Source organism: Poecilia formosa, unplaced genomic scaffold, assembly GCF_000485575.1.
Source record: "Poecilia formosa unplaced genomic scaffold, Poecilia_formosa-5.1.2 Scaffold489, whole genome shotgun sequence".
Lineage (NCBI taxonomy): Eukaryota > Metazoa > Chordata > Actinopteri > Cyprinodontiformes > Poeciliidae > Poecilia > Poecilia formosa.
In genome coordinates this window covers 344,450-355,574 of record NW_006800428.1, presented here as the reverse complement: position 1 = coordinate 355,574, position 11,125 = coordinate 344,450, and the positions used below count along the sequence as shown (strand labels likewise).

At 40.5% G+C, this 11,125-nt stretch overlaps 1 protein-coding gene across 1 annotated transcript; it reads right to left on the bottom strand.

The window, feature by feature from the left end:
- Positions 1 to 563: 563 nt before the first annotated feature.
- Positions 564 to 4,287, bottom strand: LOC107833964 (host cell factor 1). Its single transcript, XM_016664489.1, has 10 exons — positions 4,127 to 4,287; positions 3,831 to 3,924; positions 3,159 to 3,231; positions 3,010 to 3,049; positions 2,668 to 2,746; positions 1,552 to 1,640; positions 1,312 to 1,458; positions 1,177 to 1,228; positions 993 to 1,093; positions 564 to 675 (listed from the first exon to the last, which is right to left on the bottom strand). The coding sequence occupies exons 2-10, from the start codon at positions 3,890 to 3,892 to the stop codon at positions 623 to 625; spliced, it is 696 nt and encodes a 231-aa protein (XP_016519975.1). The 5' UTR covers positions 3,893 to 3,924; positions 4,127 to 4,287; the 3' UTR covers positions 564 to 622.
- Between the last annotated feature and the right edge of the window lie 6,838 nt (positions 4,288 to 11,125).

Sequence of the window (11,125 nt, the reverse complement as noted above, 5' to 3'; positions counted from 1 at the left end):
TTGATTTGCTTGTTTCCTCCTGCAGCAGTCTGTGTTCCAGTGTCTAGTTGCTCAGTTCTCTCTGTTCTCCTTGTTCAGAGTTAGTTTGATTTCAGTCGGAGACGAAGGCAGGGGTCAGAGTTCATCCTCAGGTGTAAAGGTCATCCTTAGGGTGTTTACTCAGTGAGTTTTTTCCTCTGAACTGTTTCCTGGTTTTTCTAAGAGTTCCTGTTGGAATCAGTCCAAAGCAGAGATGTGGCGCCCTCTAGAGGATTTCCAGTAAATCTGCAGTTTCAGGAAAACACTACAGCGCTGGAGGTGAAGGTAGTTTTTGGTGATGAGTAAAATTTCACTTTTTTCAAACAATAGTTTTTAGAATCAGGAATGTTTTGATGCAGTGATCAATTCTCTGACATTTTTTTAAACTGAGGTTAAAAATTTTAATTCTTTAAATTTACAAAATATTTTAAATGCAAACCATAAAACATATCTAATAATAAATAAAGTAAATTGTTACAGCCCCCCTGCAGCACCCTACTGCCTTGAGGATGTAACTGTGTGTGTGTGTGTGTGTGTGTGTGTGTGTGTGTGTGTGTGTGTGTGTGTGTGTACCTTCTCATGGTGTGCAGTCAGTGTCTGTCCACTACAGGCTGCAGGAGATTCTCCCTTCACCTCCCATTTCTGCCACTGCAGCTTCTCTGAAAACACAGAGAGACTCTCACTGACCAGAGCTTGGAGAACAACGGTTTCCTTTTGGTTTCTTGGTCTGAATTCAGACTCAAAAACTGAGAAAGTTGGTTAAAATCCATAAAAACTGGTCTTTACATGGTGATTCTTTGAATCTTAAAAGGTTTTGATACGTTCAGGTATTGTACCGCTGATTTTAAGATTATCATAATGAAATCAGAGTCAACATTTTCATATTTATTTATTCAGTTTAAGACGTTTAAATAAGCATGTATTGCATCATGATGTGTTGCTTTAAAGTGGATCCCAGCCTGACCAAAGTGTACCTGTGTTCAGAGCGTAAAGGTCCTGACAAAACGTTCCTCCTGCTCCGTGACCTCCAAACATGAAGAGTTGATCTCCAGCCTGAGCGAAACGCTGCCCCCATCTGGAGAGGCAGAAACGGACGATGTGAATATCCAGGATGAAACTCAGAGATGATCAATGTCATTTGGCCTGACTGAGTCTCACAGGGCAGGAGGAAGCGATCCGCTGGTTTTAACCGGAGTCCAGGTGACGGACACTGAAACAGAGTCAGGATCCAGACTTCAGTCCTACATGTTTCATTTCCTCTGGACGGAAACGATTCAGGATGAGTTTTTTAACCTGTGTTGAAGACCAGGAGGTCGTCGGTTGGCTCGCCCTCCAGCTGCCCTCCGTACACGTAGATGTTGTCTCCAGCAGCAGCAGAGCCGTAATGGAGAACCCTGGGAGCCACGCCGCCGGCTGACAGGCATTCCCAGGCCAAAGACACTGCAGAGACCATGGAACGTCATCAGATCGCTGAGAGACGTGAAGCTGAAGACCAAACCTGGAGGGAAGGAGGCGATGGGGCGTTGGCCTCACCGACGTCGAAGCTGAAGACGCCTGGGAGGCATTCAGAGGCTTCAGGACTGGAGGATCCTCCGAACAGATACAGCTTCCCTCTGACGACGCTGAGCAGCAGACGATGTTACATCAGGACCAAACATCAACAGAGCAGTTGGCTTTTCAAAGGTTGGTCAAACTTTGTTTGGACAGAAGCTGCTTTTCCCTGGTTTATGTCCCACATCTGTACCTGTTCAGTTAGTGATTAACTCATTAGCGCTGCTGTGTCCCGCAGGCGGGACGTAGCAACATCCTGTGTTCTTTTTGTTGCAACAATCTTATTAGAAATCTAGGATTCTGGAGATTCCAATAATAAATGCCAACCAAGGATTCAATCATAACACAGTAAATACTTTAGTCAAGTCCAGTGATGGGCACACTTCTGCTAATGCGCTAATAGCACAGCTAACTTTGAACATGTTTAGCACACTTAGCTTTAGCATTAGCTTCTGGATGAATTCTAAAGCACTAATTTTCTTGGCTGTTTTGTAAATTTTCAGTTGAATAAAGTTCGACTTCTGAAGTAGTTAGAAGTTTATGCTCTTATTTTGAAGTGGATAAAGACTGTTTACTCAGCAGTTTTTTGTGACTCCTTTTGCTATTTCTATTTTCTTGTCGCCTTTTACTATTAAAAGAAAATAAATTCAAAGTAATAACCAGGATGGATACTTTGTGCTGCACCATCAGTGATCACTTCACCCCAATATTGTTTTTAAATCTCCACCAACTGCCTGGACTGTGATCAATGGCCACTCAGAATTATTCCAAGGGCCGTAAATGGCCCCAGGGCCACAGTTTGGACACCTCTGCTTTAGATCTCACTGGGACATTAATCCTTTAATCCTGGAAATGTTCTTCAGGTGACAGAAGGCCGACTTTGTAACCGTCTTTATGTGGCTCTGGAGGTCCAAACCCAGATTTCAGCCTGATTTCTGGTTTCCAGCTGTAATAACTGAAGCTGTGACTCCAGATCGTTCCTCTTTAGGTTCACAGACAATAACTTCAGTTTTGTTTCTGGACAAAGTTGTGGCGCCTGTTCTGATTCATCGCTACCTCCATGCTACCTGCTGGCGGCCATGTTGGAGTGGGATTTACCAGAGCGTGTGTCCTTCTCTGGCCGATGGGATTTCTCCGCTCTGAGGAATCTCCTCCCAGGTCACATCATCAGGAGTCACTGCAATCATCAAACCTGGGAATCATTTCCAGATCGCAGCTACAGAGAAACTTCATGTGTTCACAGCCAAAACGCAACGTTTAGCAAGAAACGGCAAATATGAAAAGTTTAAGAGAATCCAAGAGTCAAGAATGGATTTTATTTTGATTTTTTTTAGAAAAACGATTTTTAATGGACAACAGACTTTCTGGACAGTCTGTGTTATTTGTCAACATGAAAGCATAAAATGAAACACTGAAGGCTACATGCTATTGGTCTGTTACCTGTTAGCATGTAGAAGTCAGAGAAGTAAATAGGACTGACCTAAAGAATGAGAACAAAGTTAATAAATTAATATTTAATCTCCTTTAAAAGTAACAAAAAGAGTAGATGATAAAAGTGTGTCATGTTTTAGTTTGTGTGTTTTCTTCACCTCTGGGCTGATGCTACTCGCTCCTCCGAACAGAAAGGCGACGCTTCCAGCCACAGCTACAGCGTGACCATGTCTGCAGAAACACGCTCAGTTTAAGACGCGGCGGCGTAACAGAGAGTTATTCAGTTTAATTAGCTGCTGCTGGCGTCACACCAGGGCCGGACCAAGCCTGTTTGGGGCCCCAAGCAGATTTATTGGGGCCCCATACCAGCTAGTCAACATTCCTAAACTACGTGTATGTGTAGCATGTTTACTAGCATTAGCTTCATTTGTAATTAGCTTACATCACATCAGTGTTATTACAGGATTAACAAACTAAAACTAATTATTAGGGTTTTGAAATGCAGAGTCGTATTTAAGGTGCCATATCATTTAATTTAACTGTTTGAAAGTAACATCAGGTGATAAACACAAAATTTACAATTAAAACCAGCTGATGTTTTACTTTTCCCCAACAGAGGCAGCAGCCATCAACAGAAAGAGATGAACTATTATTGTGTCACAACTATAGAAACAATATGGAAATTGATTATTTTTCTATGTTTAATAGCATTTAGTTTGAATTATTAAATGTTATTTTGAGTATATATATTTCTTAATCATGCTAGCCTGGTGCTCTTGGGCAGCCGCTCAACTCGCCCATGCCTTGGGCCGGCCCTGCGTCACACTGACCTGGGACTCGGAGGTTCTCCTCTGATTCCTCTCTCCAGCCAGTGGCCGCTGGCTAAAGCCATCTTCACCTCTGATTTCACTTCTGCTCCTCTTCCTGCCGCACATTTATATCACAGATACTTTAGATTTACTTTCATATTCCTTCTGTTTGTAGCAAAACGGTAAATCTAGATGTAGTGACGCCTTTTGTCCGCTAGAAGGCACTAAAAGCTGCCAAATAACTTCCCATCATGACGCAGGTTTTACAGACAGAGGAAAGTTTGATTCATAAAACCATAATCAGGATGAAAACTCACCTGCTGAGGTCTGCAGCTCTCAGTTCAGCTTCTCTTCTTCTGTTGGTCTCTGGTTGTTTCACTGAAACCAACAATAACTGATCCAGCTCAGCTTACAGGTAAACCTACACCTGGCCACTGTTGCCATGCAACCGTGTCCAAATACAGCAGACAATTCATTCACTGAAAAAACAAAACAGGTGATTTAACTTAAAAAATGTATCTGTTATAAAAAAAATCAAATGTATCCAATGTATTAAGTTTATTAAGTTGTCAAACGAATATATATAAAATACATTTAATAAGCTCAATTTAATTACATGTAAGAAATTAACAGGTTTTTAAGTTGGAGCTACATTTTCTTTTTCAGCCTTTATATTGTTTTTTATATTTTTCAGTCTATTTATTTGACGTTATTCAACGTTTCTTGGTTTTGACGTCACTGCATTTGCTGTTTAACTTCTAAAAAGGTCATGACCTCTGGCTAATCAGTTTGGTGAATCCTCATTTATTTCCTGAAGTTTGTCAGAACTGAACTTGAGTCCAAGTCCAGTTCTGACAAACTGTCCAGTAAACAAGTCAAAATGTTCGGTTCCAGCTCTTATTAACACTCAGGATTCCTCACATCGCCTCCCAGCATCAGAGGCTTTTTAAATGTCTGGTTACATTTTACTTTTCTCTGGACTTTTCCCACATCAGAGGCTTCGTCCATTTTGGTACCAAGCAGGATTTTCTGAAACACCTGGTCTGATTGAGGCATCAGCTGCTTCCATCTCCTGAAACAAGGAACACAGCCAAGCGGTTAGCTGTGGTTCACCGCTAATAATGGCGTCCTGGCCGTCGGTTTGATGGCAGCATTGAGCCTTCTGCTTCTTTTAGCACTGTGCTAGCTTTTAGCTTCCTCCTGGGGGATTTAACTGCTGCTTGTTCTGGATATAATTATTCTGGTTCCAAGCAGAAGTGAGCAGACGGCCAATTCAAGGCATGGCAGATTCCCAGCGGAGCAGCAACCCTTTGGTTTTACTCTGTTTTTACATTATTATTATTATTATTATTATTATTATTATTATGTTTCTCTGCTGATATTCATACGCAGACGACCTCTTGAAACTTATTACAGCTTGTATTTGGTGGGGTTAAGTTCCCCCCCCCACTGCTCAGACACAAGCATTCAGCCACATTCACCTCTATGTGGCGCTGTGCTAAAAAACGTGTTTCAGCTCATAACTCCAAAACTAAAGTCACATTAACAAAACTGATCTGGGCAAAGCTTCTGAGAACCACAAAGATCAGCCAAGACCAATCTGGCCCCAACGATCAGTTCTGAGCCAAATGAAACCAGGACAATATACGATGAAGAAGAAACAAAAAGAGTCAGTGTGGCAGATTATTTACTTTTCCCCGATTAGAACGTAACAGCTAACTAAACATCGCTACGTAGCTAAACATTATGTTGGCCGTAAGTTTGGAACCTTAAAAAAAAAATCGCATGATTTCTTTCATACCAGCAACTACAAACACATCGACCATGTCTAGCTAGTTATGGTCAATATCCACCACTAGGTGGTGCTGTGAAATTGTGAAATATTCTATGCAAAAGCCACACATCACATGTTTGCCAAACGTTGCACATTCCTCCATGCTATAGGTCTTAGCTGACATTTTAATATGGTTGGTTGAGGAGGCGTTATTTTCAAACATCGCCTCCATCATGCAGTCATCCTGTTTGGCCACACGATGGAGCCAAACCCACCTCATCTGGACCAGCAGCAGTGTTCAGTTTCACTCAGTGATTCATTTCAGATCAGTTTGTATTTCTATCAATTCAAACAGTTTCATCAGTGATCAATAATCCAGTCCTGCCAACCAAATGTGATCATTTGCTCCCAACTAAAAGTCTTCTGGTTATTTCTTCTTCTCTGGTTGCTAACATGAGTAACTATCTCTGTGTATCAGACTAAGAACTTTAGAAATGTGAATAATTCAACAGGCTTGATTGTCTCCATGGTGCAGTCGTCTTTTTTATCCACACAATGGAGCCAAACACACAACATGGAGGCCGTAACGTAAAATTGGACTCAGACTGTTTAGTTAGAGCTCAGTGTGTTTAAACACATTTCAATAAACTTTAATGGGTTTCATGTCCAACCTGACTGTGGACATCAGTAAAGGACGGTGGCTCTCATTGGTGCAATGGTACATTTATATTCAGGAATGAAAACCTTTCAGGACTGAAAACCTTTCAGGACTGAAAACCTTTCAGGAATGAAAACCAGCCCTCTGCCTTGGTTGGCGCATGCAGAGCAGATACTTTGAGACTATTTTCTCTCCGTACCTGGGGCAGTAGAGGCCAGGGGGGGTTGGCTGGTGAGGGGCCCATTATAACTGCTTGCACTTGTAGTTTGTCTTTGTTTTCACAGTTCTTATCTTGGAGATCATGTGATCCAGATGCATTCAGTCTGGATGCTCCCATTTGCTCCCTCCTTCATTTTGCTGAGGTCTTTTACTTCATTCATGTTGTGGAAGCATAAATATGTTAAAGGAATCTGACATGCATGGACACTGTAGTTAAACTACCTTCATATTGTGCTGTAGTTGGTATGGATGGTGAGGCTGTAAATGCAGTAATGACTCCACTGTGGTTCATTTGAATGCAGGTTCTTCTTTCTCCTGCTTTGCCTCCAACATGTGAGATACTGGATGGTTCTGACATTTTTAATAAACTTTGGAATCAAAGGTTTCTCTGTTGGTAGATAATTTTGTCTTTTCTATCAAACTACAAAATGTCCAAACAGGGTGAAGTGGAACGCTGTGCCACCTGGAGCATGGCGCGGCGTAAAACGTCTCATTAACGTTTAAAAAGACTGAAGCCAATTGAGATGCTCTAAAATGACCGAGGCAAGACCAAGACCAGCAGGCCGTGCTACATGACACAATAAAATGTGAAATATGATCAAAATTACTTCTCAAATTGATCTGAAAGATCCATATTCACATAAAAACACCTAGATATTAAATACTTAATAAAATTAATCAATATTAATTTTGCTTCCATCTCTGTGCTACGGTGGTCTCATGCCATCCTTAAAGAGATAACGCCCTGGGTGTTTGTCCATGTTGCTCATGTAAGAAACCACCACTGTCTGCACCATTAAACATAGCAATTGAGGCAATGCCCTGACGGTAAATAACGTTCAACTATGAACACTGACCAAGGAGCAACAAGCAAGAAGTAACCAATCACAAGACGCTCACTGTGACTGTTCTCACCCTCTCTCCCACTACATGAAGCCAGGTAGTCTGACACCATGGCAGACAACCATTACAGCTGCCACTTTGACCGAAAACAATCAAAGAGCAATGTGCATGCTCTGCATGCTCTTTCGTTCTTGTGTTTTATTTATTTCTTAATTAAAAAATATCAATGTACATAATTAAATAAAATAATGATAGCTACTGCAGTGTACGCAGAGGATTACAAGAACAAAGAAGAGTGTTCTGTCAGGTCAGCATATGCTGTCAGATCGTCATACGCTTAGCACAAACCCACGGCTATATCTGTCAGACACGTCTTTACTATATAATTTTATTTAATTAGCAACATAGAATCATGACGTAGATCGTTTTACACGGGCGTGTGTTGTAGCTGACTCCAGCTGCAGCCAGACCCTGCTTTAAATACAATTTGAAGAAACAATGCATGTATATGCGACAAGTCAGTCTACACATCCGCACAATAATTTAGGCAGTGAGTGACTTTTTTTCATCACAATGCTTATGTGCCTCTATACAGCTAGCTTTGCTAACACCACGTCATCGGAGCTTACCTTTCTTTGAGCTACTTTTCCAAATGACGAAAAAAGTAAGACATTGTTCCCACCGACTGTGAAAGCGAAGCGCTGCTGAGTTAGCTGTGGCCATCGGATTTCTTATGATTTATGCAGCGCTATTATATTACTGACGATTAGACATTTTCTGCCGCTGAGAGGAAACCACTGCGCATGTCTCAGAGCGCCACGCGCGAGTGAAAGGTGGGGAGGGGAGTGACAGAAACACGCTTGGATTTTAATTGGTGCGTTTTGCATCAACTGAAAACAAAGATGTTAACAAATAAACTAGATAGTGTACTGTATGTTTAGTGATATTTTTACAGTTGCGGTCTCGACTGGTCTTGAAATAAAATGCAGAGTCCTCAGAGCCCGAGACCGAGACCATCAAAAAATGGTCTCGAGACCAAGACCGTTCTCGAGTACTATACCACTGTTGTCCTGAAATCATTATAGTGACAAACTGAATGATAATCAATAATTATGATGATCTGATGAACCAAAGGTTTTGGAAATGAACTGAAAAGAACCAGACCAGATTAAAATCTCCTGGGATTAAGGATGGATAACATGGATTTAAATGTTTGTCACAGANTGCAGTTTTACTTTAAATAGGCCATAAATGAAGGATTTACATGTGGAAAGGAAGGATTTAAAAGCATGACATGTTTAAAAGATCCCAGAACCACGAAAGCTGCATGAACAGCTTGCATGGCGCCCCCTGCTGGCTGTGGCTCCAAACAGACTCTAAAAATGACACTAAGTTCTGTAAATGTAAACCAAAATAAAACCTCAGAGAACAAATTAAGGAACATTTTATTTATTGCAGGTCTGCAGTTATTTTTGACATCATCTCCTTTAAAATGGAAAACAAGTTGTACAGAGATGAAAAAAAAACTTTTTCCTCCGAGTCATTTCAAAAGAAAAACTAAACTCAGACTAAAGAATCAGAAATGGAAGATTACCGCTGCTCTCCTGCAACAATATTCAGGTTTTGGTGCCTCAAAAACATCATGTATCATTTATCATTGTCCTGAAATCATTATAGTAACAAAGTGAATGATAATCACCCATCAATAATTATGATGATCTGATGAACCAAAGGTTTTGGAACTGAACTGAAAAGAACCAGACCAGATTAAAATCTCCTGCGATTAAGGATGGATAACATGGATTTAAATGTTTGTCACAGTATTTTCTGGAATTTTGTAACGGGTACCAGGGTTCCAGACCCGTTAGCAGCCGATGATGAAGCTGAAAAACAGCATTTAAGTGAGTACACGGGAGACACAGTCTGTGTGTTACTCCAATTTACTTATTAACAAACCAGCTCATCCCACCATCAGTATATCCCAGTTCACAGTTCAGCAATTCACTGTATTTATAGTCTATTTAGACATATTCAATCATAAACATATTTCATCACAATTCCATGGATGGTAACATATACCTTTAATTCACTGCACTCTACATGCATATCCAATCACACATGGCGACATTTCATGGGTATGTATATCAAGCTACTGCACTGGCATAAATACCTTTGAACGCTAAACACTTCAAATGAATGCACTAAATCACTGCTTAAACCTCCCAAAACTGTCCAGAACACAAACAAACCGTGGAACTTGAAAACAGCACAACACTCACTCCATACATACATATACATATCCCTACTAGCCCGCTCTTTCCCGCCGCTACAGTGCTAACCCACTAGCATCACGGTCTGCTGGTTACCTCCTCCAGCCGCTGCTGGCTCCGAAACACAACATTCCCCAAACAGTATCAAATAATAAAGTACTAGGTTAACATAAACATTGAGGGTTATCCTCACCTGAAAAACAGCATTTAAGTGAGCACACGGGAGACGCAGTCTGTGTGTTACTCCGATTTCTCAATTTATGAGAAACGGCAGAGCAACAGGCAGCTCAGAATCCCCATGCGCCACCTACCGGTGAAACACCGTTACTGCACCCATCATCATTAACCCCATAAACATTTAAATAAATGCATGCTCTTTTATTTCCACTTTTGTGGGCACACACCAGTGGGCATCGCAATTCTCTAAGAATGACAGTAATTCTGTAAATGTAAGCCAAAATAAAACCTCAGAGAAGAAAATAATGAAAATAACATTTATTACAGCTCTACAGTTATTTTTGACATCATCTCCTTATTAATGGAAAACAAATTATAAAGAGATGAAAAGAATATTTTTTTTTTCCTCTGAGTCATTTGAAAAGAAAAACTAAACTCAGACTAAAGAATCAGAAATGACAGATTAACGCTGCCCTCCTGCAACAATATTCAGGTTTCAGGGCCTCAAAGCATCATGTAGAGTTTATTATTGTCCTGAAATCTTTATAGTGACAAACTGAATGATAATCAATAATTATGATGATCTCATGAACCAAAGGTTTTGGAAATGAACTGAAAAGAACGAGACCAGATTAAAATCTCCTGGAATTAAGGATGGATAACATGGATTAAATGTTTGTCTCAGAATTTTCTGGAATTTACTGAATGATAAAAGTGATTATATAGAAAGTTTAAACAGGGAAAAGGTCAAAGAAACACAAATAACTTAGAAATGATGGAAAATGTCATTTCAGATTCATTCAGTTTGTCACTAAGCAGATAAAAATAATCTGCATTCAATTAAACATTGACATTAATTTCTGCTATAATGGAAACAATAGTTGAAAGTCAGAGATGAAGAAGTTTCCAGATGATCAGATCATCTCCAGTTTAAATCTGATCAATAAGTTTTTATCTGGACTTTGTTCTTCATGCTGAGATCATCAGAGCAGCTGCTTCAACACTGAGATCTTCATTGGTTCGATCTTTAATGTTTTACCAGTGTCAAAATACGGAAACATCCTATCAGTGAAGGTGTGTGTGAAGGTGTGTATGTGTGTGTTAGTATCCAGATCAGAGAAGGACAGTTTTCCTCTGTCCCAGTCCAGATTCACTCTGATCCTCTGGAGATTCTTCTGGACTGAGAGACGAGTGGAAGGAGCTGGAGGAGAATATGCTGTATATTTACCTTGATCGAACCCAATGAACAACCATCCAGACTCTATATATCCCTTCCTCTTAGACTCTTCTAACACACCAAGTCCCCAGTGTAAACTGTCTCCAACATCAACATCCCAGCTGTGGTTCCCTGAGTTAAAACCCTCAGAACTCAGAA